A 12,258-nucleotide genomic window follows, 5' to 3' on the forward strand; every position below is an offset into this window, starting at 1 on the left:
CTGCTGCCATGCAGAGCCCAGGCCCCACCCCACACCCCAGCCAGGGCCCTACCTCTATCCTCGGAGACCCTCTCTGAGACCCCCTCCAACACAATGGGCCTAACCCCTACCACACACACTCACTCAGGGCCTCGCCTCCAAACTCCACACTCCAGAGGACCTCCTTTCCACGTGCTGCCTCTCCCTCTCTGCACAGGTCCTGAGCAGAGGCCCCGCCCCATGCTCAAACGTCACCTCCCACTTGCCTAGGTCCCACCCCACCCTAAATCCCACCCCCGCCTAAGTTCCCCTTCCACCTAAACTCTGCCTGCAAGGCTTTTTTTTTTCCTCTTTTACATTGGGATTCTGTTTTACATTGTTGTTGATTCATTTATATTTTTATTTTTCCTAATAAATCTTTATTTTTCTAATTTTATTTTATTCTTTATACTTTGTTATTGTTCTCTCCTTTTGTTCCCTCTGCACCCCTCCCCCCTTTTTTTCTTTTCTCTATTGTGGTTTTATTTTACCTTGTTGCAGTTGTTTCAATTATATTTTTGTTTTTCCTAATATATTTTTTATCTTTCTAATTTTATTTTGTTTTTTATTCTTCGATATTGTACTGCTCCTCTTTTTCTTTCTTTCTTTATTTCCTTTTTTGTGTGTGTGCCACACCACGCAGATTGCAGGATCTTGGTTCCCAGGCTGGAGGTCGAGCCTGCACTCCTGTGGTGGGAGCTCCAAGTCCAAACCGCTGGACTAACAGAGAACCTCAGACCCCAGGGAATATTAATTGGAGTGAGACCTCCTGAAGGTCCTAATCTCAGCACCAAGACCCAGCTCTATCCAACTGCCTGCAAACTCCAGTGCTGGATGCCTCAGGCCAAACAGCCAGTAAGACAGGAACACAGCCCCACCCAAAAAAAAAAAAAAAAAAAAAAAGAATGAAATGACAAAAAAAAAATGTTACAAAGGAGCAAGGTAAAAACCTACAAGACCCAATAAATGAAGATGAAATAGGCAATCTACCTCTTTTTATATGTATATATATACATATTTGTTTCCTTCTTCTGTTTTTCTGAGTGGGTATGTGTATGCGTCTTCGTGTGATTTTGTCTGTGTAGCTTTGCTTTTACCATTTGCCCTAGGGTCTGTCTGCCTGTTTTTTGTTGTTTTTGTTATTACTTTTAATTTTTTTATTTTTAATAATTTAAAAAATAGTTTTACTTTAATAACTTCATTTATTTTCTTTATCTTTTTCTTTTTTTCTCCCTTTTCTTCTGAGCTGTGTGGTTGACAGGGTTCTTGGTGCTCTGGCAGGGTGTCAGGCCTGTGCCTCTGAGGTGGGAGAGCTAAGTTCATGACATTGGTCCCCCAGAGACCTTCTGGCTCCACATAGTATCAAACAGCAAAAGCTCTCCCAGAGATTTCCAGCTCAACACTAAGACCCAGCTCCACTCAACGACCAGCAAGCTACAGTGTTGGACACCCTATGCCAAACAACTAGCAAGACAGGAACACAACTCCACGCATTAGCAGGGATGTTGCCTAAAATCATAATAAGGTCACAGGCAGCCCAAAACACACCACTGGACGTGGTCCTGCACACCAGAAAGACAACATCCAGTGTCATCCACCAGAACACAGGCACTAGTCCCCTCCACCAGGAAGCCTACATAACCCACTGAAACAACCTTAGCCACTGGGAGCAGACACCATAAACAACGGAAACTACAAACCTGCAGCCTGTGAAAAGGAGACCCCAAACACAGTAAGTTAAGCAAAATGAGAAGACAGAGAAACACACAGCAGATGAAGGAGCAAGGTAAGAACCCACCGGACCAAACAAACGAAGAGGAAATAGGCAGTCTACCTTAAAAAGAATCCAGAGTAATGATAGTAAAGATGATCCAAAATCTTGGAAATAGAATGGAGAAAATACAAGAAACAAGGACCTAGAAGAACTAAAGAGCAAACAAACAATGATGAACAACACAATAAATGAAATTTAAAATTCTCTAGAAGGAATCAATAGCAGAATAACTGAGGCAGAAGAACGATTAAGTGACCTGGAAGATAAAATAGTGGAAATAACTACCACAGAGAAAAATAAAGAAAAAAGAATGAAAAGAATTGAGGACAGTCTCAGAGACCTCTGGGACAGCATTAAATGCACCAACATTCGAATTATAGGGGTCCCAGAAGAAGAAGAGAAAAAGAAAGGGACTGAGAAAATATTTGAAAAGATTATAGTTGAAAACTTCCCTAATATGGGAAAGGAAATAGTCAAGTCCAGGAAGTGCAGAGAGTCCCATACAGGATAAATCTAAGGAGAAACATGCCAAGACACATATTAATCAAACTATCAAAAATTAAATTCAATGAAAAAAATACTAAAAGCAGCAAGGGAAAAAGAACAAATAACATACAAGGGAATAACCATAAGGTTAACAGCTGATCTTTCAGCAGAAATTCTACAAGCCAGAAGGGAGTGGCAGGATATATTTACAGTGATGAAAGGGAAAAACCTACAACCAAGATTACCCAGCAAGGATCTCATTCAGATTCGATGGAGAAGTCAAAAGCTTTTCAGACAAGCAAAAGCTAAGAGAATTCTGTACCACCAAACCAGCTTTACAACAAATGCTAAAGGAACTTCTCTAGGCAAGAAAGACAAGAGAAGGAAAAGATCTAAAAAAACAAACCCAAAACAATTAAGAAAATGGTAATTTTCTTACGTACATATTGATAATTACCTTAAATATAAATGGATTAAATGCTCCAACCAAAAGACATAGACTGGCTGAAAGGATACAAAAACAAGACCCGTATATATGCTGTCTACAAGAGACCCGCTTCAGACCTAGGGACACATACAGACTGAAAGGGAGGGGACGGAAAAAGATATTCTATGTAAATGGAAATCAAAAGAAAGCTGGAGTTGTGGCCACCTAGAGGGGTGGGATAGGGAGGGAGATGCAAGAGGGAAGAGACATGGGGATATATGTATATGTATAACTGATTCACTTTGTTATAAAGCAGAAACGAACACACCATTGTAAAGCCATTATACTCTAATAAAGATGTTTTAAAAAAAAAGAAAGCTGGAGTAGCAATTCTTATATCAGACAAAATAGACTTTAAAATAAAGACTATTACAAGAGACAAAGAAAGGCACTACATAATGATCAAGGGATCAATCCAAGAAGAAGATATAACAATTGAAAATATTTATGCACCCAACATAGGAGCACCTCAATACATAAGACAAATGCTAACAGCCATAAAAGGGGAAATCGACAGTAAGACAATCATAGTAGGGGACTTTAACACCCCACTTTCACCAATGGACAAATCATCCAAAATGAAAATAAATAAGGAAACACAAGCTTTAAATGACACATTAAACAAGATGGACTTGATTGATATATATAGGACATCCCATCCAAAAACAGCAGAATACACTTTCAAGTGCACATGGAACATTCTCAAGGATAGACCATATCTTGGGTCACAAATCGAGCCTTGGTAAATTTAAGAAAATTGAAATGGTATCAAGTATCTTTTCCGACCACAATGCTATGAGACTAGATATCAATTACAGGAAAAAAACCTGTAAAATATACAAACACGTGGAAGCTAAACTATACATATTAAATAACAAAGAGATCACTGAAGAAATTAAAGATGAAATCAAAAAATACCTAGAAAGGAATGACAATGAAAACACGATGACACAAAACCTATGGGATGCAGCAAAAGCAGTTCTAAGGGGGAAGTTTATAGCAATATAATCCTACCTCAAGAAACTAGAAACATCTCAAATAAACAACCTAACCTTACACCTAAAGCAATTAGAGAAAGAAGAACAAAAAATCCCCAAAGTTAGAAGAAGGAAAGAAATCATAAAGATAAGATCAGAAATAAATGAAAAAGAAATGGAGGAAACAATAGCAAAGATCAATAAAACTAAAAGCTGGTTCTTTGAGAAGATAAACAAAATTGATAAACCATTAGCCAGACTCATCAAGAAAAAAAGGTGGAAGATTCAACTCAACAGAATTAGAAATGAAAAAGAAGTAACAACTGACACTGCAGAAATACTAAGGATCATGAGAGATTATTACAAGCAACTCTGTGTCAATAATATGGACAACCTGGAAGAAATGGACAAATTCTTAGAAAAGTACAACCTTTCGAGACTGAACCAGGAAGAAATAGAAAATATAAACAGACCAAACACAAGCACTGAAATTGAAACTGTGATTAAAAATCTTCCAACAAACAAAAGCCCAGGACCAGGTGGCTTCACAGGTGAATTCTATCAAACATTTAGAGAAAAGCTAACACTGATCCTTCTCAAACTCTTCCAAAATATAACAGAGGGAGGAACACTCCAAAACTCATTCTCTGAGGCCACCATCACCCTGATACCAAACCCAGACAAAAATGTCACAAAAAAAAGAAAACTACAGGCCAATATTACTGATGACCATAGATGCAAAAATCCTCAACAAAATACTAACAAACAAAATCCAACAGCACATTAAAAGGATCAAACACCATGATCAAGTCAGGTTTATCCCAGGAATGCAAGGATTTTTCAATATATGCAAATCAATCAATGTGATACACCATATTAACAAACGGAAGGATAAAAACCATATGATAATCTCGATAAATACAGAAAAAGCTTTTGACAAAATTCAACACTCAATTATGATAAAAATTCTCCAGAAAGTAGGTATAGAGGGAACCTACCTCAACATAATAAAGGCCATATATGACAAACCCACAGCAAACATCATTCTCAATGGTGAAAAACTGAAACCATTTCCTCTAAGATCAGGAACAAGACAAGGTTGCCCACTCTCACCACTATTATTCAACATAGTTTTGGAAGTTTTAGCCACAGCAATCAGAGAAGAAAAAGAAATAAAAGGAATACAAATCAGAAAAGAAGAAATAAAATTGTCACTGTTTGCAGATGACATGATACTATACATAGATAATCCTAAAGATGCTACCAGAAAACTACTAGAGCTAATCAATGAATTTGGTAGAGTAGCAGGATACAAAATTAATGTACAGAAATCTCTTGCATTCCTATGAATGATGAAAATCTGAAAGAGAAATTAAGGAAACACTCCCATTTACCATTGCAACAAAAAGAATAAAATACCTAGGAATCAACTTACCTAAGGAGACAAAAAACCTGTATGCAGAAAACTATAAGACACTGATGAAAGAAATTAAAGATGATACAAACAGATCGAGAGATATACCATGTTCTTGGATTGGAAGAATCAACATTGTGAAAATGACTATACTACCCAAAGCAATCTACAGATTCAATGCAACCCCTATCAAACTACCAATGGCATTGTTCACAGAACTATGAAATTGTTCACAGAACAAAAAATTTCACAATTTGTATGGAAACACAAAAGACCGCAAATAGCCCAAGTGATCTTGAGAAAGGAAAACAGAGCTGGAGGAATCAGGCACCCTGACTTCAGACTATACTACAAAGCTACAGTGATCAAGACAGTATGGTACTGGCACAAAAACAGAAATATAGATCATTGGAACAGGATAGAAAGTCCAGAGATAAACCCATGCACCTATGGCCACCTTATCTTTGATAAAAGAGGCAAGAGTATACAATGGAGAAAAGACATCCTCTTCAATAAGTGGTGCTGGGAAAACTGGACAGCTCCACGTAAAAGAATGAAATTAGAACACTCCCTAACACCATACACAAAAATAAACTCAAAATTGATTAAAGACCTAAATGTAAGGCCAGACACTATCAAACTCTTAGAGGAAAACATAGGCAGAACACTCTATGACATAAATCACAGCAAGATCCTTTTTGACCCACCTCCTAGAGAAATGGAAATAAAAACAAAAATAAACAAATGGCATCTAATGAAACTTAAAAGCCCTTGCACAGCAAAGGAAACCATAAACAAGATGAAAAGACAACCCTCAGAATGAGAGAAAATATTTGCAAATGAAGCAACTGACAAAGGATTAATCTCCAAATTATACAACCAGCACATGCAGCTCAATATCAAAAAAACAACCCAATCCAAAAATGGTCAGAAGACCTAAATAGACATTTCTACAAAGAAGATATACAGATTGCCAACAAACACATGAAAGGATGCTCAACATCACTGATCATTAGAGAAATGCAAACCAAAACTGCAATGAGGTATCACTTCACACCAGTCAGAATGGCCATCATCAAAAAATCTACAATCAGTGAATGCTGGAGAGGGTGTGGAGAAAAGGGAACCCTCTTGCACTGTTGGTGGGAGTGTAAATTGATACAGCCACTATGGAGAACAGTATGGAGGTTCCTTACAAAACTAAAAATAGAACTACCATGTGACCCAGCAATCCCACTACTGGGCATATACCCTGAGAAAACCATAATTCAAAAAGAGTCATGTATCACAATGTTCATTGCAGCACTACTTACAATAGCCAGAACATGGAAGCAACCTAAGTGTCCATTGACAGAGGAATGGATAAAGAAGATGTGGCACATATATACAATGGAGTATTACTCATCCATATAAAGAAACGAAATTGAGTTATTTGTAGTGAGGTGGATGGACCTAGATTCTATCATACGAGTGAAGTAAGTCAGAAAAAGAAAAAATACTGTATGCTAAAACATATATATGGAATCTAAAAAAGCAAAAAACAAAAGGTTCTGAGGAACCTAGGGCAGGACAAGAATAAAGACGCAGATGTCTAGAATGGACTTGAGGACACGGGGAAGGGGAAGGGTAAGCTGAGACGAAGTGAGAGAGTGGCATGCAGATATATACACTACCAAGTGTAAAATAGATAGCTAGTAGGAAGCAGCCGCATAGCACAGGGAGATCAGCTCGGTGCTTTGTGATCACCTAGAGGGGTGGGATAAGGTGGGTGGGAGGGAGATGCAAGAGGGAGGGTATATGGGGATATATGTATGCATATAGCTGATTCACTTTGTTATACAGCAGAAACTAACACAACATTGCAAAGCAATTATACTCCAATAAAGATGTTAAAAAAATAAAAAAGAGGGGCTTCCCTGGTGGCGCAGTGGTTGAGAGTCCGCCTGCCGATGCAGGGGACACGGGTTCGTGCCCCGGTCCGGGAGGATTCCACGTGCCGTGGAGCGGCTGTGCCCGTGGGCCATGGCCGCTGAGCCTGAGCGTCCAGAGCCTGTGCTCCGCAACGGGAGAGGCCGCATCAGTGAGAGGCCCGCGTACTGCAAAAAAAAAATAAATAAAATAAAATAAAAAAGATACATGCACTGCAATGTTCAAAGAAGCATTATTTACAATTGCCAAGATATGGAAGCAACCTAAGTGTCCATCGACAGACGAATGGTTAAAGAATATGTGGTACATATATACAATGGAATATTACTCAGCCATAAAAGAGAATGAAATTTTGCCATTAGCAGTCACATGGATGGACTTGGAGGTCATTATCCTTAGTGAAGTAAGTCAGAGAACAACAAATACTGTATGCTATCCTTATATGTGGAATCTAAAAAACACAACCAACTGGTGAATATAACTAAAAAGAAGCAGACTCAGAGATATGGAGAACAAACTAGTGGTTGCTGGTGGGGGAGGGGCAAGATAGGGATGGGGGAGGGGAAGGCACACACTATTGGGTATAAAATAGGCCACAAGGATGTACTGTACAGTATGGGGAATATAGCCAATAGTTGGTAATGACTGTAAATGGAGTGTAACCTTTAAAAATTGTATTAAAAAGAAAAAAACAGGGGCTTCCCTGGCGGCGCAGTGGTTGAGAGTCCGCCTGCCGATGCAGGGGACACGGGTTCGTGCCCCGGTCCGGGAGGATCCCACATGCCGCGGAGCGGCTGGGCCCGTGAGCCATGGCCGCTGAGCCTGCGCGTCCGGAGCCTGTCCTCCGCAACGGGAGAGGCCACAACAGTGAGAGGCCCGCGTAACGCATAAAAAAAAAAAAAAAAAAAAAAAAAAGAAAAAACCAAAGAAACCCCTCAAACCAATCACAACAGTGCAAGAAGAAAGTTCAGCGTCTGAGGCAGCATGAAGAGGTGACCAAACGCTCTTGCACTCAGGTCCAGGAAATCACTGCGACAGGCACTGAGAAACTAGTGGTACCAGATGTGATTTTCAAAAAGAAATTGGTAATCTGGATTTGTCTGTAAATCTCCTGATTTTTAAATAAGGCAACTAATTCAAAATAAGAAACAAAACAAAAGCTCAAAACACAAGCAAAAAAAAAAAAATTGTGTGTGTGTGCGCATACCGAACAAAAATATAGCTGTAGGACCCACTGGACCATGCCTTCCATCTTGTGAGGGGGCCTCTGTCTTAGGATAGAAAGGTTGTGGGGAGGATTACTTCATATATTTCTTGCATATTTTGGGGCTCTCTGGGAATCTCCATCTCCTAAATGCTAGGAAATGGAAGGGTCATCAAAGGTTTTATAGGTTGTCAATGTTTGCTGAGTCGGCCTTGCTAAATTGAACAATATGGAGACAGTGTTAACATGTTAAATATTTTATTCACATTGTTTACAAACTGTATCCACCTGGAAAACACATGAATCTAAAAAATAGACTATTTTACAGTCATTCACATTTTTTAAAAACAAGTTACTTTTGACGTGAAACTCTAAGATGGAGGCCCTCGGCCTGTATTGTCGTTCAGTGCCTCATCACATGAGGCTTCCTGCTCTGGGGAAGGAGTTCTAGGGGCAGTCCATCCAGCTGGAGGTCACTAATGGCTCACCTACCAGTGACTGATGAGAAAACGTCAGTGCATACTTTAACTTGTGAACATTCACTGGTGTATATCCAACGTCGCTAATTTTGTCAAGGAAATATGCATTTTAGAGCTTGCATACTCATCGGGTGGGAAGACAAAACAAGAGGCTCGTAATTTAATTGGCCATTACAGAGCCATCAAGACATTCCCTGTTCTATAAAGGTGTAACATCTTGCCCACAGACAGAATCAATGAATTACGATTTTATTGTGTTGACAACTTGAATCATAGAAACAGAGGTGATTTGGAAATTGATGTAAGCGTCTGTCGACTCTTTGCACATCTGATGCCTCCCACCTAGGAGAAGAGGGGGAATACACTCAGCCAGAATTAAGAATGTGCCTAATTTTGTGTTACTGCAGAAGGATGGCCATGGGAGTTTTGCTGAGTGGCTAAAAAGATGTTCTGGTTAAGAAACTCGCTATTAACCTATGCTAAATCCACTTATGTACCAGCTTGATGGCTTAGCTCCTTTACTAATTAAGAAACTTTTCTATGGAATTCGACTTTAACAATTTAAAATCTACAGTATGTTTGTCTTACCCACATCTCACCCCGTCCTACTATATTAACTACAAACTCATCACTTCTGTTTCGCTTTGTGAGCTGCCACAGTTAACTATGTGAAAACTTTTGAGCCTTTGGAATGGGAGCACCGGATGAGCCTCTAACAGCAGAATTGGATCCTTTTTCTCTGAGCAGCAGCAATAGCACAGGGCATTGTGGTTCTGCAACTCTTGACTAGGGAAGTGATGTTTGATCTGGGTACCACAAAAGATCATCCCTCCTCCCCTCGGGTAAAAAAAAAAAAAAAAAAGGAATTTCTTAAGGGTTGCTGTCATCACCCCCAAGTAGACAACAACTCTGAATCCAAATGTAAGCTGAGATGTGGAGAAATTTTATCAGCACGTTTGCAGGCTTTTAAAAAAGTGAACTTTCAAGGTCTATTGCAATCTATTTGTTTTAAGAGACAGAAATCCATAAAATGAGCTTGATGATGGAGGAGATCATAGCTTGTCTTCTTGCCACCCGTGTGCGTTTTTTCCAAATTTGTATACTAATCTTCGGTCGACCCGTTCCAGAATTCCTGTTTTATAGTAGTACCTGTGAAAGACAGCAGAAGAGGGACGTGAGGAGGGTTCATACCCTGGGAAAACAACAGCGCGTTCCTCTTTCCTCTCAGGTGACAGGCTGGTCTTTCGTTACCCTGGTATTTTCACACCCTCTTATCAACTTACACTTAAACCTTTCCCAGTCATCTTGAAGAGCGAACCTCACCACATCTGGTTCAAAACGTGTGTGTGTGTGTGTGTGTGTGTGTGTGTGTGTGTGTGTGTCTGATAGCCTGGCTTCAGAGTGATCCCCGGGGAACACTGCCAAGAATGGAAAGGACGGCGTGTCAGTTTACAAACCCTAATCCCACCTGTACCTAAGAGCTGAAGTGTTGTCTCATGACACTTTTTATATAACTCTGCCTGAAGGCTCACGGCATTTCGTGCTGTTCACTTACCTCAGAGCTCTGCTCAACTTTTCATACGTCATTCTGTCATTTCTCTTCCTCTGTCCCCACATCTTTGCCAGGGCTTCTGATTTAACCACCCGAAAAATACCTTGTTCCCTATCTTCCCATTCCAGAATGCCACAGTTTTCCTCAGGAGATAGAAGCAGGTCTCTCACAAATTCCCATAGGTGAGAGCTCTGGAGGCCTTTAGGGAGGGAAAAAAAGTGAGCTAAAAATTAAAACAGAAAAATTGAAGAGTTGTACAACTTCTCATGAACCCATGAGAAATGCTCCTTCATGGTTATTTCCCAAAGTGATGACCGAGCGCTCTACTTGGAACCATACCTAGCTGTGAAATGTTTTCTTCTACTGGGAACCATACCTAGCTGTGAAATGTCCTCTTCTACTAAAGTAATTACAACACACACACAGAGACATCCTATTTACATCGACCAGCAACACTGGCTCACGAACTTTCCCTGCTCGATGGAACTACCAACTAATTCTAGGGAATTAATGAAATGACAGTCGAATGACGTTTCCATTCTTCTTTCTGAAAAGCAGTGTGGTTGTACTGAGATCCCATAGCTACAACTGTCTGGCTGGACTAATCCTACAATTATGTTTTGCATGAAAAACTGGTATTTCTCTTGTTCCATTGTATCATAGTTAAGACTTGCTCTGGAGCCTGGCTGGCTGGGTTTGGGTCCTGAATTCACCTCTTCTAGCTCTGTAACCAAATCTCTCTAGTTATCTTCTCTCTAAAATGGGTTAGTAAGTGATAAATGGAATATTTATAAATGGAATGGAATACTTACAAATGGAATATTTCCTGCCGTATCAATAAACAAAAGATGTCACAGTCATCAATGATTGCAACCCTCCAACGTAAGCCGGTGAGCCCTGAGGCGACTCAGGGCTGAAAAGGATCCCTGCCATCTAGCAGCCATCAGACTGCAGCCACTCCCTAAGGTGAGCCCTGAGGAAACTCAGGATGTGAAAATACAGGATACTGGCCCCAGGTAGCTGAGGTGCATATCAAAGGAATGATTTCACTGAGTCCAGACTCTTGCATCTTCCCATACCTAGAAAAGCGCTGAATTCCTTAAGTTGAGACATTTGGTTGTCTTTAATTAACAATAATCTTTATGACAGACACTAGGTCCATCCACCTCACTAAAAATAACTCAATTTCGTTCTTTTTATGGCTAATATTCCATTGTATGTATGTGCCAGGTCTTCTTTATCCACTCATCTGTTGATGGACACTTAGGTTGCTTCCATGTCCCAGCTATTGTAAATAAAGCTGCAATAAACATTGTGGTACAAGACTCTTTTTGAATTATGGTTTTCTCAGGGGACATGCCCAGTAATAAAGCAGAAACTAACACACCATTGTAAAGCAATTATACTCCAATGAAGATGTTAGAAAAACAAAAAACAAAAATCAATACTCTTCTGACGTTCCGATTACCTGCTCTTTGCTGCAAAACTCCTGTATCTCCTGGCTCCTCCCTTCGCCTCCTTGGGGCAGTTTCTCAGAGTTACCTGGACCGCTGTCTCCCGGGCTGCAGTCCTCATTTTGCCCCCCAAAAACTTAACTCGCAACTCCCATGTTGTGCATTTTTTTTAAGTCAACATAAGAGTGCCTACCTCATAGCACAGGTTAGAGGATTATGATTTAATACATGTTAAACGGCTAGAACCAAGCCCAGCAGGCTCGACCCTGTCCTGGGTAGATCTTAGTTCTGGGAAAGCTAACAGAATTGCCGACTCATGGGGTTTCTTTAGTATCATCCCTGAGTACTTCAGTGAGAAGGATTCACAGTAGACCAGGAGAAGCAAACCCTTATTCAGAAATTTAACATGGTTAGAACATTACTTTAATTCTCCTAATACCATTTCCAAGTCAAAAGAAAGAAATTGGATTTTGATAACACTTAT

General features: G+C 40.0%; 1 protein-coding gene across 5 annotated transcripts in view; it reads right to left on the reverse strand.

Moving 5' to 3' along the window:
* Positions 1-8,530: 8,530 nt before the first annotated feature.
* ELF5 (E74 like ETS transcription factor 5) overlaps positions 8,531-12,258 on the reverse strand; it is a 29,588-nt gene continuing 25,860 nt past the window's right edge. For all 5 annotated transcript variants that reach the window (XM_032641941.1, XM_032641942.1, XM_032641938.1 and 2 more), the window contains 2 exons: positions 10,324-10,519; positions 8,531-9,917 (listed from right to left, as the gene is read on the reverse strand). In XM_032641941.1, the coding sequence (XP_032497832.1) occupies positions 9,821-9,917; positions 10,324-10,519 (293 nt within the window). In that variant the 3' untranslated portion in view covers positions 8,531-9,820. The remainder of the gene's footprint in view (positions 9,918-10,323; positions 10,520-12,258) is intronic.

Source organism: Phocoena sinus, chromosome 8 (genome assembly GCF_008692025.1).
Source record: "Phocoena sinus isolate mPhoSin1 chromosome 8, mPhoSin1.pri, whole genome shotgun sequence".
NCBI classification, from domain to species: domain Eukaryota; kingdom Metazoa; phylum Chordata; class Mammalia; order Artiodactyla; family Phocoenidae; genus Phocoena; species Phocoena sinus.